The sequence below is a fragment of the Scyliorhinus torazame genome, chromosome 8 (genome assembly GCF_047496885.1).
Source record: "Scyliorhinus torazame isolate Kashiwa2021f chromosome 8, sScyTor2.1, whole genome shotgun sequence".
Lineage (NCBI taxonomy): Eukaryota > Metazoa > Chordata > Chondrichthyes > Carcharhiniformes > Scyliorhinidae > Scyliorhinus > Scyliorhinus torazame.
Genome location: NC_092714.1, coordinates 142,479,989 through 142,499,215, shown reverse-complemented (window position 1 = coordinate 142,499,215; position 19,227 = coordinate 142,479,989). Strand labels below are relative to the sequence as shown.

The following is a 19,227-nucleotide window of genomic DNA, read 5'->3' as shown; positions in this document are numbered from 1 at the left end:
TAATAGAAAGATATCAGTTGAACATACAGTTCATCACCTAGGCATGGCACAGTGGTTAGCACTGCTGCTTCACGGCGCTGAGGACCCGGGTCACGGTCCGTGTGGATTTGGACATTCTCCCCGTGTCTGCATGGTTGTCGTGCCCCCCCCCCCCCCACACACACACACACACACACACACACACGCAACCCAAAGATGTGGAAAGTAGGTGGATTGACCAGACTAATTGCCCCTTAATTGGAAAAAATAATTGGGTACTCTAAATTTATTAAACAAAAAGAAGAAAAAAAGTTCACCACATTACAGGAAGAATGTGATCACACTATCACATTAAGAGAGGTTATGGATGAGATGTACGAGGTTGTTGTCAGGTATGGAAAATTTCACCAAGTGGCAAGGTTGGATATCCTGAGTTTTCCTTGCAGCACAGGCTGAGAGGGAGATTTAATTCAGCGGTTGTAAGATTATCAGGGTGCAGGGCAGCACGGTGGCGCAGTGGTTAGCATTGCTGCCTCACGGCACTAAGGTCCCAGGTTCGATCCCGGCTCTGGGTCACTCTCCGTGTGGAGTTTGCACATTCTCCCCGTGTTTGCGTGGGTTTTGCCCCCACAACCCAAAAGCTCTGCAGGGTATGTGGAGTGGCCACGATAAATTGCCCCTTAATTGGAAAAAAAATGAATTGGGTACTCTAAATTTATAAACAAAAAAGATTATCAGGGTTTTAAGTAGAGTTAAAAGGTGCGAATAGATTAGATATAGTGAACCCTGTAAAGGTTCAGAGTAGATTAGATATAGTTAATCCTGTAATGGCACAGAATAGATTAGATCCAGTGGACCTTGTTATGGTACAGATTAGATTAGATATAGTGAACCCTGTAATGGCACAGAATAGATTAGATCCAGTGAACCTTCTTATGGTACAGACAGCTTTAAGTTCCTGGGGTCACCATCACCAACAGTCTGTCCTGGTCCACTCACGTTGATGCAACAGTCAAGAAAGCCCAACAACGTCTCTTCTTCCCACCGAAGCTAAAGAAACTCTGCACGTCTGCATCGACTCTCACGAACTTCCACAGATGTGCGATAGAAAGCATACTATCCAGCTGCATCCCAGCTTGGTACGGCAACTGCTTGGCCCAAGATCGCAAGAAACTGCAGAGTGTGATGAATTCAGCCCAATGCATCACACAAACTTGCCATCCTCCCATTGATTCTGTCTACACCTCCCGCTGCCTCAGGGAGGCAGACAGCATTGTCAGAGACCCCTCCCACCCAGGCTTTGCCCTTTTCCAGACCCTTCCATCAGGCAGAAGATATAGAAATCTGAAGACCCGCACACCAGACATAGGAGCAGCTTCTTCCCCACAGCTACCAGACTCCTCAATGACTCTCCCTCGGACTGATCTATTCCCTGTAAGAACACTATTCACAATGCCCTATCCTGCTCTTATGTAGTTGCTTTGTTTGGCCCTTGTTCCGCACTGTAACCAATCACTTTGTTGATGTACTTTGTCGATTATTCTTTTAGTCTGTGTATGTACTGTGTACGTTCCCTTGGCCGCAGAAAAATACTTTTCGCTACACTTCAGTATATGTGACAATAAACCAATCAATCGATCGAATAGATTAAATATGATGAACACTGTAATGGTACAGATTGGATTAGATATATTGAATCCTGTAATGGTATAAAATAGATTACACATCGTGAACCCTGTAATGTTATCGAATAGATTAGATATGGTGAACCCTATAATGGTACAGAATAGATTAGATATAGTGAACCCTGTAATGGTACAGAACAGATTAGATATAGTGAATCCTGTAATGCTACAGAATAGATTAGGTATTGTTAACCTTGTTATGGCATCAAATAGTTAGTTTTTCAGGTTTCCACTTGCTATTTAGAGAAATTATGTGCATTGATACTTAAGAAAAGTTTGAAAAGTCCTGGTCACTTCCACATTTGGAAATGGAATTGTACACTGGCTCCCTATTTTGCATAATTAGATTGTAGAATTCAACAGGAATGCAGTAGAAAGTGACATTAATATGGCTGAATGGGCAGATATAGAATAATGTACAGGTAAAAACGGAAAAAGAAAAGATCGACTCATTCATCCAGGCATGGTATAACATTCACAACAAAAACTTACTTTTATATAGCGCTGCTAAAACTAATTTAATTCTGGCTTCTTGAGCATCTCTGATTTTAATTAGTGACCCAAAGTTTCGCCGGGTTCAACATGCCAAATTGAATTTTACTGTTGAATAGTGCTGTCTTGACCTTAATAAATTCTGCCCGACGTCTTGCCAGGTCAGCCCCAATGTCTTGATGTATATAGATGGAGTGTCCCTCCCAGCCCAGTTACAAGTCCGTGTGGTCTTTGCCCATTTTAGGATACGCTCCTTGTCCTTGAACTTGTGGAATCGAATGATTATTGCCTGCGGTGATTTCCCAGGTCGCAGCTTTTAACACAGTGACTGGTGGGCCCGGTCCATTTCAGGGGTTGAGTGAAGTCCCTCTCCCTCATAAACCTCCCAAGCATCTTCGAGACATAAGTAGTTGGGCTCTGACCTTCTGTGCCCTCTGGTAACCCGACGATCCGGAGGTTCGGACGCCTGGATCGATTCTGCCGGTCTTCAACTCTGAACTTCAAGATTTTTTGGGTCGCTGCCAACATCGTGATTTCGGCCTCTAATGGGGCAATTCATCTGTCCTGCACCACGATCGTCCTCTCCATTTCCAGGATCGTCGCGCCCTGCAACTCCAGCTGCCGCTCCACCTGTTCCAACGATCCATGGAGGGGAGCCACCACCGTTTCAGTTGCCGACTACAGGTCCTCCTCCAATGCCTTTCTGTGTTTCTGTAGTACTGCCATGATGAACTTCATCAACTTCTCCGCCGAGGACTGGGATGGCGTTAATGACTGCAGGATCCATCATGTTCAACTTCGCCCTGCACCGCGGGTCCACCCAGTCCAAAGCAGGGGTTTTGCTCAGTTTGTGCTCTTTAAGTCTTGTTTGGTAACCCATTAACATTCCACACTGGCAGAGCTATTGATGAGGATCCGTTTCCTCCAATGTTTTCCAATTGCAGTGCCCGTTTACTGGGTTGAAAGAGTCCAAAATGTTTACCAGCGGGAGCCACCTTTTGTGCGACTGCTCAGCTCATGGCCACCACCGGAAGGGTGCTGAGTTTAATTAGTGACTGTGTCCTTCAGCTGCTTAGACCCTAAGCACTGGAATTTTCTACCTCTACCTCTCTGTCCTTTTCTAAGTCACTTCTTAAAACCTACCTCTTCGACAATTATTTTGACCAGTTGTCCTAATATCTGCTTTACTGTTGGTGTCAAATTTTGCTTGATCAGGTTCCTGTGAAGCGTCTTGGTATGTTTTATTATGATAAAGGTACCATATAAATCAAAGTTGTTGTTGTAAGAAAACATTCCAAGGTACCTTTCAGGAGCAGAATAAAACAACGGGCCAAAGGGGAAATATTCGGATAGGTGACTAAACACACCTTAAACAGGGAGAGGCAAAGAGTTTTGGGGAAGGAATTCCAGAACCTAGGGCCGAGACAGCTGAAAGCAAGTTGTGAATGGTGGGGAGAAGGAAGTGAAGTATGCAGCCTAGACCACAGTTTCATACACTATCATCATTCCCCAAACTCCTAATCCCCTGAGCAATGCAAAACTACGATGACTGATATCACTAATCATAACTAGCCCTGGTCCATCCATAACTCAAAGAATTCCACCATGGTGGTTCATCCAGCCCATTTTTTGAAGACTTATGATAAATCTATCCAGACAACCCATTCTGGAAAGTGCTCCCAAGGCCAGTCTAATTTTAAGACTTCAGTATTTTCTTCTGAAGTTCTTTTGTCCTTCCCTCCCTACCCAGCTCAAATAGCCAATCCGCTAGAATATAATCTATTCCTTTCATCATATTAAAGATTTAGTCATATGTGCACTTCTCCAATGAAGAAATCCCCAGTTCAATGGTAGCAATGAATCCGATGACCTGCCATCATTCTGGAGCTTCACCATGTCTCGATATTTCCCATCCTGTGGGACAAATAAAACCTGGCACAGTAGTCTATATATAGCTGTACAAAGGTCTTTTATGAGGCAAATACTTGAGTTGTAGTTTCATGTTGAATTATGCTGACGGCACACACTGTTCATTTACCCTGCCACTAACATCTCTCATGAAACTTGAGTATTTGGTAAACTATAAATCCTTCGCCCTTGTCTTCTCCCATACCACAGCTTTACCCTGAGTGGTGTCAACGGGTCTGAAATACATGAGGTTGCATTTATTCACATTGAATACACACCACTCCTTCCCCCACCTGGTCGACTGTGTCCAGATCAGTTCATCCAATGTCTTCAGGAAAATTCTTGATTGATGTAGTGAAGAGGAGTGGACCTAACACACCAACCTCTGCAGGACTCCTCTAGTGACCAGACTATATCCAGAGTTGCTTTCATTCATAACTACCTTCCACATTCGCCAGTGGAAGCAATTTGTTTAAGCTAATCTCACAGAACTCAACCTAGTTTAACAGCCTTCTGTTATCAAATAGCCTTTTGCAAATTATGATGCACAGTACCCATCAACTTTAGGGTTGCTTCAAGGATTCCAAACAAGTTGGTAAGACAGTGTGCCATTCCCAACAAATGTAATTATCCATTGTGAGCCCTCCTGGCTGCCAGTTGTTTTTCCTGCCCAATGTTCAGCTTGGTCACAAACGCAAAGCCTGCAGAATTTGCAGAACTCTTTCATTGGACCTTTCCCAAATATGGAGAAAGAAGTCCTGGCCAGAAAATGAAAGCCAGAATGGAACTGTTAACTAACAGTGCAGCACAGTGGTTAGTACCGCTGCCTCACAGCGTCAGGGACCCAGGTTTGATTCCAACCTTGGGTGACTGTGTGGAATTTGTATGTTCTCCCCGTGTCTCCATTGGTTTGCTCCGGTTTCCTTCCACAGCCCAATGGTGCAGGTTAGGTGGATTAGCCATGTTAAATTGCCCCTTAGTGTCTAAAAGGATAGGTGGGGTTATGAGGATAGGGTGGGGGAGGACTAAGTGCCCCGAGACAGCTGAGACATGGTGCTGCTTCGGAGGATTGGTGCAAGCTCGATAGGCCGAATAGCCTCCTTCTGCACTGTCGGAATTCTATGATTCTATGAATACAGCCACTTCTTTCTCAGTTGTCAACAATGCTTTGGAATTGCCCAAAACACTTGCGGGTTCCTTTCTACAGCATGACATTATGTTGAACTATCCGAAGAAGTTTGCAATTTGAAGAGAGCCTGAGATTTTACAGAATCAAAGTTTCATATAGTAGCAAATCTACAGCAACCGTTTTTAGGTTCACATGATGCTTGTAAATCAGCTATTGTTGTTCAGCACACTCCTACCTATTCCCCTGTAAGCTGCTAAGGAATTAACCTCAACTTGTTGGGGTGGCACAGTGGTTAGTATTGCTGCCTCACAGTGCCAGGTTCCCGGGTTTAATTCCAGCCCTGGGTGACAGTCTGTGTGGAGTTTGAACATTCTCCCTGTGCCTGTGGGTTTCCTCCCACAGTCCAAAGATGTGCAGGTTAGGTGGTTTGGCCATGCTAAATTGCCCCTTAATGTCCAGGGATGTGCAAGTTAGGTGGGGTTATGGGGATAGGGCGGGGGAGTGGGCCTAGTTAGGGGGCTCTTTTGGAGGGTCAGTGCAGACACGATGGACTGAATGGCAGCTTCCTACACTGTACGAATTCTATGGTCCTATGTGGCTGTGTAGATTTGAGCTGCAGTGATGTTTGCACAATGCATACTATATGGAAGCATTGTCCTTGCTTTTCTCTAATACAGTCAAATAGAATACTCAATGCAAAAAGAATTCTGAACTTCCAAGTTATGTAAGCATGTTTGTAAGATCAGTCCTGAGTTTGTGGATGTAACAAGAGCATAGGAATAACATATTGTGAGCAGTCTATTCAAGGCACAATCAACCCTTTGAACAGTGGAAGCGTGAATAGCAAAACTATCTTGTAATTCTTCGAGTGAGCAGAGCCAGAAACATCCAGACAGTTTTCTTTGGAAAATGGTGGAATTTCCTGCAATGTATAGGAGTGATCATTCATTTTTGCCCATTCACCATCAGAGATCTTGCCTTCCTATTTTCTGGAACCCACCAAATCTACCGTAATAGATTAAGAATGGGTCTGAATTTGGTGCTGTTGGTAAGATCATGGAGTTATGAAAGGTTTTTTGGGGAAATGGGATAGAAGACTTCATCTAGCTGGTCTTTGGAGTGAGTACCCGACCTGATTTGACTGGTTCTGGGTAGGAAGGTTTAGCTAGATTTCCAGGTTAGTGGATTAAAAGCTTTAATGATTATAAGAATAGTTATGAGGGCGATGCGAGCATCATAAAGGAAATAATATCTATTTATTTCAAAGTCTTGCATTTGTTGCGTCACTCCTTGAAAATTTCCACACAAGACTAAAATGACTGATTTACTGAAATGAAGACTTGTCTGGAAACTCCATTGACTAACCAGTTGATGAAATATGTCTCTGCTGGTAGCCACCTATTAAGAATAAGTAATAAAAACTGAAAATTCAGGAAAAGGTCAGCAGTTCTGGCTATATTTCCGGAGAGAGAGAGAGTTAACTTTTCAAGTCCAATATGATTCACCGACAGGATGTTCCCCCCACAGATGCCACCGGACATGCTGAGCCTTCCCAGCACTTGTTTGTTTTTATTTCAGATTTCCAGCATCTGTCACATTTTGTTTTTAATTACGAATAAGTTCAGTTGTTCAATTTTCTTCAGAGCTAGCAATCTCAAGTTGAGCAGTAATGCCAAATACTAACCCCATGGAGCAGTGGACAGAGATGGAGAGACAGAAGTGGACAGAAGCGATGTAGCAGAGAGAGTGAGGCAGGTGTGGAAGCCAAGTCTTGCAGGAAGATACAAATGTGGAGAAGAGGGATGGAAGTGCTGGAAAGACAAACAAGCAGATGAGGACAATGAAGCAGACGGAGATGTACAGTGAGCAGTGAAGGAGGAAGAGAGAACAGAAAACACCCTAAGGAGTAGAAAGAGAGATTTTGGTGGATTGACAGATCTTGGCTCAGTTTGCATGAGAAGCTGATTTCTATTTTCTTGGTTGAACTCAGTCCAAAAATAGTTTGAAGCAACCTGCACGCATTTCAAAAGGGATTATTGTGCACAATTCAGAGTGGTGGTTAAGTGGTAACGTCACTCAACAATAATCCAGAGGCCTGCGCTAATGCTCTGGGGACATAAATTCAAATCCCACCACGGCAACTGATAGGATTTAAATCTAATTCAAAGCTGGAATTGAAAGTGATTCTCGGTAAAGGTGACCATGAAACTATTGTCATAAAAACTCATCTCACGTTGTTAGGGAAGGAAATCTGCCGTCATTACCTGGTTTGGCCTACAGGTTACTCCAGGCCCACAGTAATGTGGTTGACTCTTACTGCCCTCCAAAATGGCCGAGCAAGCTGCTTGGTTCAAATCTAATTAGGAATAGGCAACAAATGCTGGCCTTGTCAGCAATGTCCACATACCATAAATTAAACACACATAACAGACTTTCAACTTGTTTGGGGAGGTAACAGAAGTGGTAGATGGGGAATTCAATGGATGGGTGCATTAGTGAACTTCAGCAAATCTTTGACAAGGCACCGCACGAGATTATGAAATAAAACAATGGGGAAGAATTTGGGGGAGAATCAGTGCTGTGGATAAGCAGAGGCATATGGGGTTATGAACATGGGTGATAAGGCTGTAAAAAAATAAATTAAAGCCAGGCTCGGTCTCAAAAATATGAGGCAGGAGAGAATAACAAACCTATATAGAACAAGACTTTGGTTATAGTACTGTGCACTGTTGGGCACCACACCATGTGGAACGATATTGAGACTTTACTGTGGATGCAAACTAGATTCTGGTATGAGGAAGTAATTAGGATGAAATTGGATTTTTCACTAGAATAACACCGATCAATATAATAGACGTAACAGGGCAACATCATAGAAGTGTTTTTTAAAAAATATATATTTATTAAAGTTTTTTAACACAATTTTATCACCCTTTCAAACAATAACCCCCCCCCCCCCCCCCGTAACAAAATAACAATAAATCGCACAGAGCAAGATATATACATGGTAAAATGATATGTTACATAGCTTTGTACACTAGCTCTCTCCCGCATGTGCCAGTTTCCCCAATCCTTCATGTTATCTCTTTCTCACCCACCCTCCCAGGCAAGCCCCCATTTCTCCCCCCCCCCCCCCCTCCCAGGACGCCCCCCCCCCCCCCCCCCTTTAGATTGCTGCTGCTGCTGACCGACCTTCCTCTAACGCTCCGCGAGATAGTCTAGGAACGGTTGCCACTGCCTGTAGAGCCCCTGCACAGACCCTCTCAAGGCAAACTTAATCCTCTCCAACTTTATGAACCCAGCCATGTCGTTTATCCAGGCCTCCGCGCTGGGGGGCTTCGCCTCCTTCCACATTAGCAAGATCCTTCGCCGGGCTACTAGGGACGCAAAGGCCAGAATGCCGGCCTCTTCCGCCTCCTGCACTCCTGGCTCGTCCACTACTCCAAATATTGCTAGCCCCCAGCTTGGCTTGACCCGGACTTTCACCGCCTGAGATATTGTTCCCGCCACTCCTCTCCAGAACCCCTCCAGTGCCGGGCATTACCAAAACATATGGACATGGTTCGCCGGACTCCCTGAGCACCTTGCACATCTGTCCTCTACCCCAAAAAACCTACTCAACCACGCCCCCGTCAAGTGCGCTCTGTGAACCACCTTAAATTGTATCAGTCTGAGCCTGGCACACGAGGAGGAGGAATTAACCCTACCTAGGGCATCAGCTCACAGACCTTCCTCAATCTCCTCCCCCAGCTCCTCCTCCCATTTACCCTTCAGCTCCTCTATCAGCGCTTCCCCCTCTTCTTTCATCTCCTGGTATATTGCCGACACCTTGCCCTCCCCGACCCATACACCCGAGATCACCCTGTCCTGAATTTTGTGTGCCGGGAGCAACGGGAATTCCCTCACCTGTCGCCTCACAAACGCCCTCACCTGCATATATCTAAAAGCATTTCCCAGGGGTATCTCAAACTTCTCCTCCAGTGCCCCTAGGCTCGCAAACATCCTGTCAATGAACAGGTCCCCCATTCTTCTAATCCCCGCCCGATGCCAGCTCTGAAACCCCCCGTCCATCCTCCCCGGGACAAACCGGTGGTTACCCCTGATCGGGGACCACACCGAGGCTCCCATTGCACCCCTGTGCCGTCTCCACTGGCCCCAGATCCTTAGCGTTGCCGCCACCACCGGGCTCGTGGTGTACCTTGTCGGCGAGAACGCCAGCGGTGCCGTTACCAACGCCCCCAGGCTCGTTCCTTTACAGGACGCCATCTCCAAACTCTTCCATGCCGCCCCCTCTCCCTCCATCACCCACTTGCGGATCATCGCCACATTTGCTGCCCGGTAGTAGCTCCCTAGGTTTGGCAGCGCCAACCCTCCTCGGTCCCTACTGCGTTCCAGGAACCCTCTCCTTACCCTCGGGGTCCTATTCGCCCACACAAACCCCATAATACTCCTACCTACTCTCTTAAAAAAGGCCTTGGTGATCACGATGGGAAGGCACTGAAACACAAACAGAAACCTCGGAAGGACCACGATTTTGACCGACTGCACTCTACCCGCTAGCGAGGGCGGTAACATGTCCCATCTTTTGAAGTCCTCCTCCATTTGCTCCACCAACCTCGTCAGATTCAGTTTATGTAGGGCCCCCCAACTCCTGGCTATCTGGATCCCCAGGTACCGAAAGCTCCCCTCCGCCCTTCTCAGCGGTAGCTCCCCTATCCCTCTTTCTTGGTCCCCTGCCTGTAGTACAAAGAGCTCACTCTTCCCTACATTGAGCTTATAGCCTGAAAACTCCCCAAACTCCCTTAGAGTCTGCATGACCTCCACCATCCCCTCCATTGGATCCGCCACATACAGCAACAGGTCATCCGCATAAAGCGACACCCGATGCTCTTCTCCCCCTCGGACCACCCCCCTCCATTTCCTGGACTCCCTCAATGACATGGCCAAGGGTTCGACCGCCAATGCAAACAACAGGGGGACAGGGGGCACCCCTGCCTCGTCCCTCGGTACAGCCGAAAGTACTCCGACCTCCGCCGGTTCGTCACTACACTCGTCACCGGGGCTCTGTAAAGGAGCTTAACCCAACTGATAAACCCTCCCCCGAACCCAAACCTACGCACCACCTCCCAGAGGTACTCCCACTCTACTCGGTCAAAGGTCTTCTCCGCATCCATAGCTGCCACTATCTCCGCCTCTCTCTCCTCCGATGGCATCATTATCACGTTTAAGAGCCGCCGCACATTGGTGTTTAGTTGCCTGCCCTTTACAAATCCCGTCTGGTCCTCGTGGATCACCCCCGGGACACAGTCCTCGATCCTCGTGACCAGCACTTTTGCCAACAACTTAGCATCCACATTGAGGAGCGAGATCGGCCTGTATGATCCACATTGCAGTGGGTCCTTGTCCCGCTTTAGGATCAAAGAAATCGTCGCTTCCGACATTGTCAGGGGCAGGGTCCCCTCCTCTCTTGCCTCATTAAAGGTCCTCACTAGTAGCGGGGCCAACAGGTCTACGTACTTCCTGTAGAACTCCACCGGGAACCCGTCCGGTCCCGGGGCCTTCCCCGCCTGCATGCTCCCCTGACCCTTGCTCAGCTCCTCCAACCCAATTGGTGCCCCCAAACCAGCCACCTCTTGCTCCTCCACCCTCGGGAATCTCAATTGGTCTAGGAATCGTCTCTTCCCCTCTTACCCCGCTGGGGACTGGGACCTGTACAGCTCCTCATAGAAGGCCTTGAATGCCTCGTTTATTTTCGTCGCACTCCGCACCGTGGCTCCCCTTCCATCCTTGACTCTCCCTATTTCCCTCGCTGCCATCCTCTTACGGAGCTGGTGTGTCAGCATCCGACTAGCCTTTTCCCCATACTCGTAGGTCACCCCCTGCGCCTTCCTCCACTGTGCCTCTGCCTTCCCTGTGGTCAACAGGTCAAACTCCGTCTGGAGCTGTCGTCTTTCCCCAAGTAATCTCTCCTCCGGGGCCTCTGCATATCTCCTGTCCACTCTTAAAATCTCCCCCACTAACCTCTCCCTTTCCATGCCCTCTGTCTTCTCCCTATGAGCCCTGATGGAGATTAGCTCTCCCCTGATCACTGCCTCCACCCGCACCTCCCCGTTGTCGTTGGCCTCCAGGTACCTTTCGATGCACCCCCTCACCTTCCCACACACCACCTCATCTGCCAGCAGTCCCACATCCAGCCGCCACAGCGGGCATTGGTCCCTCTCCTCTCCCAGCTCCAGTTCCACCCAGTGCGGGGCGTGATCCGAAACGGCTATGGCCGAATACTCCGTCCCCTCCACCCTCGGGATGAGCGCCCTGCCCAGAACAAAGAAATCTATCTGGGAGTAGGCTTTGTGCACGTGGGAGAAAAAAGAAAATTCCCTGGCCTGCGGCCTAGCAAACCTCCATGGTTCCACTCCCCCCATCTGATCCATAAACCCCCCAAGCACCTTGGCCGCCGCCGGCCTCTTTCCAGTCCTTGATCTGGAGCGGTCCAGTGCTGGGTCCAACACTGTGTTGAAGTCCCCACCCATTATCAGGCCTCCTACCTCCAGGTCCGGAATGCGCCCCAACATGCGCTTCATGAATCCAGCATCATCCCAGTTCGGGGCGTATACATTTACCAACACCACCCATGTCCCCTGCAACCTACCGCTCACCATCACATATCGCCCTCCATTATCCACTACGATAGTCTTGGCCTCAAATGACACCTGTTTCCCCACCAATATTGCCACCCCTCTATTCTTCGCATCCAGTCCCAAATGGAATACCTGTCCTACCCATCCCTTTCTTAACCTGACCTGGTCCGCCACTTTCAGATGTGTCTCTTGGAGCATGACCACGTCTGCCTTTAGTCCCTTTAAGTGTGCAAATACTCGGGCCCTCTTCACCAGCCCGTTCAGGCCCCTCAGGTTCCACGTTATCAGCCGGATTGGAGGGGCTCTCAACCCCCCCCGCCGACTAGCCATCTCCTTTTCTAGGCCGGTCCCGTGTCCGCGCCACCCTCACCCTCCAGTTCCCCAGCTGGGGGACCCCCGTCCCGACCACCTCTTCTGTGTCCCATTCCCTTTCGGCCAGTGCAGCAGCAACCCCCCCCCCCAGACCCCTGTCTAGCTTTTTTGCTCCCCCCATATCACTCCCGTAAGTCAGCTGACACCTGCTGACCCCGGCTTCCCCTGCCGTCCCATTGACCTCCCCGTGTGGGAGTGCCCCAATCAGTATGTGTTCCTCCATTCCCCTTCCCGCCTTTTTTCCCTTGCGCGGGAAAAACCCCGCGCTTTCCAAAGCCTACCCCGCCCCCTCTGGCGCACGCGGCCTTGTCTCTCTCCCCCAGCCCATGTAACATTTCCTGCGCGTGATTGACCCCCTATATACAATAACCATCACACATCAAACCTCAAACATCCCCCCCACCTTCACAAACCCTCAGTTTGAGTCCAACTTTTCGGTTTGTATGAAGGCCCACACCTCTTCAGGCGTTTCGAAATAATAGTGTTGGTCCTTGTGTGTAACCCACAGTCGCGCTGGCTGCAACATTCCAAATCTCACTCCTTTCCGGTGCAACACCGCCTTGGCCCGGTTGAAACCCGCTCTCCGCTTTGCAACCTCCGTACTCCAGTCCGGGTATATTCGGATCTCTGCATAGTCCCACTTACTCCTCCGCTCCTTCTTGGCCCATTTCAGGACCCTCTCTCTGCCCGTGAACCGGTGAAATCTCAATTCACGAAGGTCAGCCGGCGTGGGTCGCGAAGGTCGGCTGGCGTGGGTCGCGAAGGTCGGCTGGCGTGGGTCGCGAAGGTCGGCTGGCGTGGGTCGCGAAGGTTGGCTGGCGTGGGTCACGAAGGTCGGCTGGCGTGGGTCACGAAGGTCGGCCGGTGTGGGTCCTGAAGGATGGTCGGCTGGTAAAAATGGGTCCCGGACATAAAAGTTTGAAAAACACTGATTACGGGGTGTGTTGGATCCTGAGGGCATTCAGTACTATCGGGATTAAGCAATTAAATTATCTCATAAAATTTGTTTTTGCTTGAAGCAATGATTTTGACTGAAATTAAATTTTAAAATAATGATCTTTGGCAGCACACAAGTGGAGTTAATTATTGAAAAAAGTGCCAGAAGCTGACAAGAATGTAGGTCACGCAGAGTCGATTGCATTGTTTCTCAAGCTGAACTTTTTATGTCTGGTGCAGATGGGGTTACTAAAAGTACATGTAGCCCTTCTTTCCAGCTCTTGATTTCAGCTTCACTGCAATGGCACCTAATGGTGCCAGCTCCAGACATACTAAAGAGCTGAAATCAAGAGGTGAGGAGAGAATGACTGCTGCCTTTGGCATCAAGGCTGTATTTGACTGAGTGTGGTAGCAAGGAGTCCAAGCAAAACTGAAGTCAATGGGGATCGTAGAAAACTCTACACTGGTTGGAATCAAACATGGCACAAAGAAGGAAAATAATTGTGGTTGTTGGAGGTCAGCCACCTGTGTCTCAGGATATCGACACAGGAGTTTCTCAGAGTAATGTTCCAAGCCCACCTATCTTCAGCTGTTTCATCAATGACCTTCCTTCCATCATAAGGTCAGAAGTGCCAATGATTGCACATTGTTCAGTCCAATTTTATAGCTTAGCTTCACAGATGTACTGAAGTAGTCCATGCCATTGAGGTGTGGACAGCATCCAGATTTAGGCTGATAAGTGGCCAGTAACATTCGTGCCATACAAGTGCTAAGCAATGACCATCTTCAACAAGATGCAAACTAATCATCTCCCCTTCATGTTCAGCAACATTAGCGTCATTGAATCGCCCACTATCAACAACCTTGGGCATGTCATTGACCAGAAACTGAACTGGACCCACAATGTAAACACTGTGGCTACAAGAGCAGGTCAAAGGCTGGGAATTCAACAGAGAGAAACTCACCACCTGATTGCCTGTCCACCATATACAAGGCACAAGTTAGGAGTGTGATGGAATACTTTCCTTTGCCTGGATGAATGCAGCTCCAGTAATATTCAAGAATTTCAGCAACATTCAGCACAAAGCTTTATCAGCATCTTACACATTGACCCTCTCAGCCACCAATACACGGTTGGCAGCAGTGTGTATTATATACAAGATGCACTGCAACAACTTGATAAGTCTCTTTTGATAGCTTCCAAACCTGCAACCTCCAGACAGCACCACCTGCAAGTTCTCCTCCAAGCCACACAGCATCCTGACTTGGAACTTTACTGCTGTTCTTTTACTGTCGATGAGTCAAATACCTGGCACTCCCTTCCTAACAGCACTGTGGGCATTCTTACACCACATGGACTGCAGCAGTTCAAGGTGGTGGTCCGCCAGTACCTTCTCGAGCAATTAGGGATGAGCAATAAATGCTGCCCTTGCCAGTTGTTCAGCCCACTGTACTAAACCAGCCCCTAATAGTTATAACTTATATAACTATATCAACAAAAGGATGACGCCTCGGTTCTGTTCCACCCCCAGATTTATTTTTTCTTTATGAAGGAGGGGTGGGGGTTGGGGGGCGGGGGGTGGCTCAGTCCAAGAAAATTGGAATGTAGGAACAGAAATAAACTATTCTTCCTCTGTCTATTCTGCCATTTAATGAGATCATGACTGATCTGCATTTCAATTCCATCTACTCATCTTCGTTTTATAATTCTTAAAATATTTATTAAGCAAAATTATCAGTTTCAGTTTGGAAGTTCCTGTTAACCCACAGCTCTAACAGTTGTTTGTGGGAAAGAGTTCAATATTTCCACCATCCTTTTAACTGGAATGGCGGGGATTTGCGTACCTAAGCAGGCTGACAAGGGAAAGAGAAATAAGGATAGTAATAAAGAACAATAAAATGCAAAAATGGTAGACAGGATAATCAAGGATGAGAGCGAAATATGGACACTGTACAAAGAAAAGTTAGGATGATTAAAAATGCCAAAAAGGCAAGCCTAAAGTTTTTGTATCTTAATGCACAAAGCATTCGGAATAAGGTGGACAAACTGACGGTGCAAATCGAGATAAATGGATATGATCTCATAGTCATTACAGAGACATAGTACAGCAAGATCAAAACTGGAAACATAATGTTCAAGGATATTTGACCTTTCGGAAGGACAGGAGGGAAGGAAGAGGTAGTGGGGTAGCAGTATTAATAAGAGATGAAATAAGGACAATTGTTAGAGACGATCTAGACTCGAATGAAGGTCTGCTGGTGTGGATCCCAAAGGTCACCAAGTTGTCAAAAGTGGATGCTGGGGGGAAAAAAAACGTTTGAAAAGCACTGCTATAAACTGACCCATGGCTGATACCCAAATCTGACATCTTAACCTGTTCAGGGCAGTTGTATTGAGTGCTTTGCAAGAATAATTGATATATTCTGGGAAGAATCATAATTGTGAGAGTGGGTTATTGCTGATTATTATACTTTGGACTTATGAAGACATCTTCCAGTGACTCTGAGTGAACTGTGGTTGGTATGCGTGACTTGTTATACAAGGATATTCTGAATCGTGCTTTAGGTGCAATTAGGTGTGAAAAAATATTAAATGGGATATGACACTGCAGCCATGTTTCATGTGTTAATGCATGAGATATGATTTTCAATCACCCCGCTCAATTCAAATAACTATTATTTTACTTTGCACACAATGGTTTAGGCCATTTCTCATGCTGTAAACATATAATTTCCATTAACGAATATAAGGATGCTGTTAAATAACATGACCATAATTGATCAAGCTTTAAAGCAACTGCGCTAGCAAAAGCCCTTAGCATCGACCGTCCACGTCTGCACAGTATACCTGTTTTCCAAGTGTCAGAGATAGTCACTGATCATAGAATATCATAGAATGTACAGTGCAGAAGGAGGCCATTCAGCCCATCGAGTCTGCACCGGCTCTTGGAAAGAGCACCCTACCCAAGGTCAACACCTCCACCCTATTCCCATAACCCAGTAACCCCACCCAACACTAAGGGCAATTTTGGAGACTAAGGGCAATTTAGCATGGCCAATCCACCTAACCTGCACATCTTTGGACTGTGGGAGGAAACCGGAGCACCCGGAGGAAACCCACGCACACATGGGGAGGATGTGCAGACTCCGCACAGACAGTGACCCAAGCCGGAATCGAACCTGGGACCCTGGAGCTGTGAAGCAATTGTGCTATCCACAATGCTGCCGTGCTGCCTAAAATGAATTGTTCATCTTAACTAGTCAGGTTAATTGAAGGCAGCATCAAATTTTACCTGGATCCCAAACAATTGGGGGAGAGCATGTTTATCATACATTGGCCATCACTGAAATGTAATTATTCAGGGCGATGGCCTTTCATTCAGAGTGACTGAATCCCAGATATCTCCACAATGACATTAAATGTTAACGGCACCTTTTGGCTGAGCAAAATTATTTCAACAACCTGGTAAAACTTGACTTGCATATAAAGCTGTTCAATTATTTCAATTCAAAGTCAGGAACTGTACAGGGTTCATGTCGACAAGAAGGATTGATGGCAGAACGGGGCTGTTTCGCACAGGGCTAAATCGCTGGCTTGGAAAGCAGACCAAGGCAGGCCAGCAGCACGGTTCAATTCCCGTAACAGCCTCCCCGAACAGGCGCCGGAATGTGGCGACTAGGGGCTTTTCACAGTAACTTCATTTGAAGCCTACTTGTGACAATAAGCGATTTTCATTTCATTTAATTTCATTTCAGCTAGAGGGAATCCTGCCAAGGTGGAAAGAACATTGAGTATGGACTCAACCAGCCTGAAGTAATACTCTGCGAAGATCCAAACCCAACAGCAAAGGCAATTACTGACCCCAAAAGTTTTGCGATATAGTAAGAATAGAAGAGGCTATGAAGAAGTTACAAAATAGCCATTCCTGGCGGCACGGTGGCACAATGGTTAGAACTGATGCCTCACCGCGTCCAGGACCCAGGTTCGATCCTGGCCCCAGGTCACTGTCTGTGTGGAGTTTGCACATTCTCCCTGTGTCTGCATGGGTTTCACCCCCACAACTCAAAAGATGTGCAGGGTAGGTGGATTGGCCACACTAAATTGCCCCTTAATTGGAAAGAAAAGGAATTGGGTCTTTTAAATTTGAAAAAAAATAGCCATACCTCTGGACCCAACTGTATTGATATTCTCCAGTGTGCCATTGAGCCTACTAGCACAGCACAACATAAATCTGCCATTTGGATTTGGACTTCTAGAAAGGTGGCAGGAAACAGAATGAAAGGATCATTATCTCCCTTTGCAAAAGATAACAACCAGGTTCCAAATGTTATAGACTAAATGTAGCTCACAGGAAGATTATTGGCTCTAAATATTATCAGCAGAAAACAAATCTCTTCTGTAAGTTTTCCGATTTTTGAGAGGAATTTGCTGAGTCTGTTAATTAGTTTTGACCTATAAATACGTTTTCCCTCCTGTATCACAGTTTTGGAAGCTGATTGTGAATGAACCTTGAGGTGAGATAAAGTCGTAGCGAGGATCTATTGAAACTCTTTCTCAGGTCTTGGCATTAAATTGTACTTTGTATAATGAAATGTTGTAAATAGTTGCCTTCCTTGGTAGCACATCACAGGCATTCACACCCCTTGAATAGAATTTTTTTCCTTTTCAATCACTACTGTTTGCTGATCTCTGGTTGTGTGTACTTTCAGGTGCTCTGCAGTTGCTTTATCTGTGCCAGTTGCTCATATTTTATATACTTGGAAGGTTCTCTTTAATTACTTTGGACTGTGGAGCTTGGTCTTCTCTTTCCGTGAGGGTGATATTATTCATACTTGAGTACTCTGTACTCTTGCCTGAAGAAAGGAGGGACAGTGAAAATGAGTTGAAACCACATTTCAATGTGGACCATTGTGTCATGGATTTATTTTGAATTTTCAGGAACACAAGAATGTCTGGAATAGTGATTTTGGGCTACCAGACTTGGTATTTTAAATTTCCGGAGAAGTATTCTTCAGTTGCTGAGAGTGCTTCATCCAAATGTTGGAGGAATTATATTCATCCTTGTAACAAATCACGTTGAGTAATGTGTTCTACAGTCTGGGTACTGGTGCATGCGTCATGCCCATTTATTTTGCCATGTCATTTAAAACTTGCTTTTAAAATGTGCATTTTATTTTCTTGGCAGATCTGTCAAAGAACAGACTGAGTGAAATTCCACTGGAACTGTGCCACTTTGTCTCCTTGGAAATGTTAAATCTGTATCACAATTGTATCAAAGTCATTCCAGACTCGATCATCAATCTGCAGACGCTGACCAATTTAAACTTGAGGTGAGTTCAGTGATCAAATTGAAAGGGTCATTATGTTTTGTTTCTCTTAGAGAATTAAGATGGAATTAATCTACATTTTGAACAATTCATATTGTAATTTTCGCAACTCCTGTAGCGTGGGGCAAACAGCGGTTTATTTCTTTTCCGTAATAGTTTTATTGTTTCAAAACTTCTCAAAATAATCTGGACTTCTGGTGACAGTGTTCTTCTAGGGTTTCTGAGACTTGACTTTGAATGTTTGTCCTCTAGCCATCTTTGGCATTGATACTTTTATATTCTTTTCCTGGACCTCCCCAGTTGGGTTTATTTTTATCCAACTTGAGTTTGGCCATGTTTTATCATTCATTGAGCCATTGCAGCAGGACTGCTCCCCAAGTTGCCGACCGACACCCCTACTCCTCATCAGTTAACTCTTCGATACTCCTAACAAGCGCAATCCTCACTTCCCCCCCCCCCCCCCCCCCCCCCCCTCATCTCTGGCACTGGAACTATACACAAGCAAAGTGTCATTCATTTCCAAGGCTGTTGGAGCCAGTTTTTTGTTACCTTTCCACCTGCCTTACTTCCCACTGTACCAGATCCTTGCATGTTTTATGTGTCTCAGTGATTGCAATTCATTAATTTATATTTTCACAGTACCATTACTGTCTTATACTAATATAACTTCAGCCAGTTGACCATTACTTCTCCTGTTTGTGTTTTCCTCTTCCTTCCTTTAGCTCTGTTCCATTTTAAATTCTATACCTGCCATCTCTAA

The 19,227-nt window shown here is 46.4% G+C and overlaps 1 protein-coding gene across 8 annotated transcripts in view; it reads left to right on the top strand.

The window, feature by feature from the left end:
• Nucleotides 1-19,227, top strand: part of lrch1 (leucine-rich repeats and calponin homology (CH) domain containing 1) — a 247,196-nt gene that overhangs the window by 88,591 nt on the left and 139,378 nt on the right. For all 8 annotated transcript variants that reach the window (XR_011948726.1, XR_011948724.1, XR_011948723.1 and 5 more), the window contains exon 2: nt 18,326-18,470. Coding sequence is in view for 3 of the 8 variants with exons in the window: in XM_072514278.1 (XP_072370379.1) it covers nt 18,326-18,470 (145 nt within the window). In the remaining 5 variants the exon portion in view is untranslated. The remainder of the gene's footprint in view (nt 1-18,325; nt 18,471-19,227) is intronic.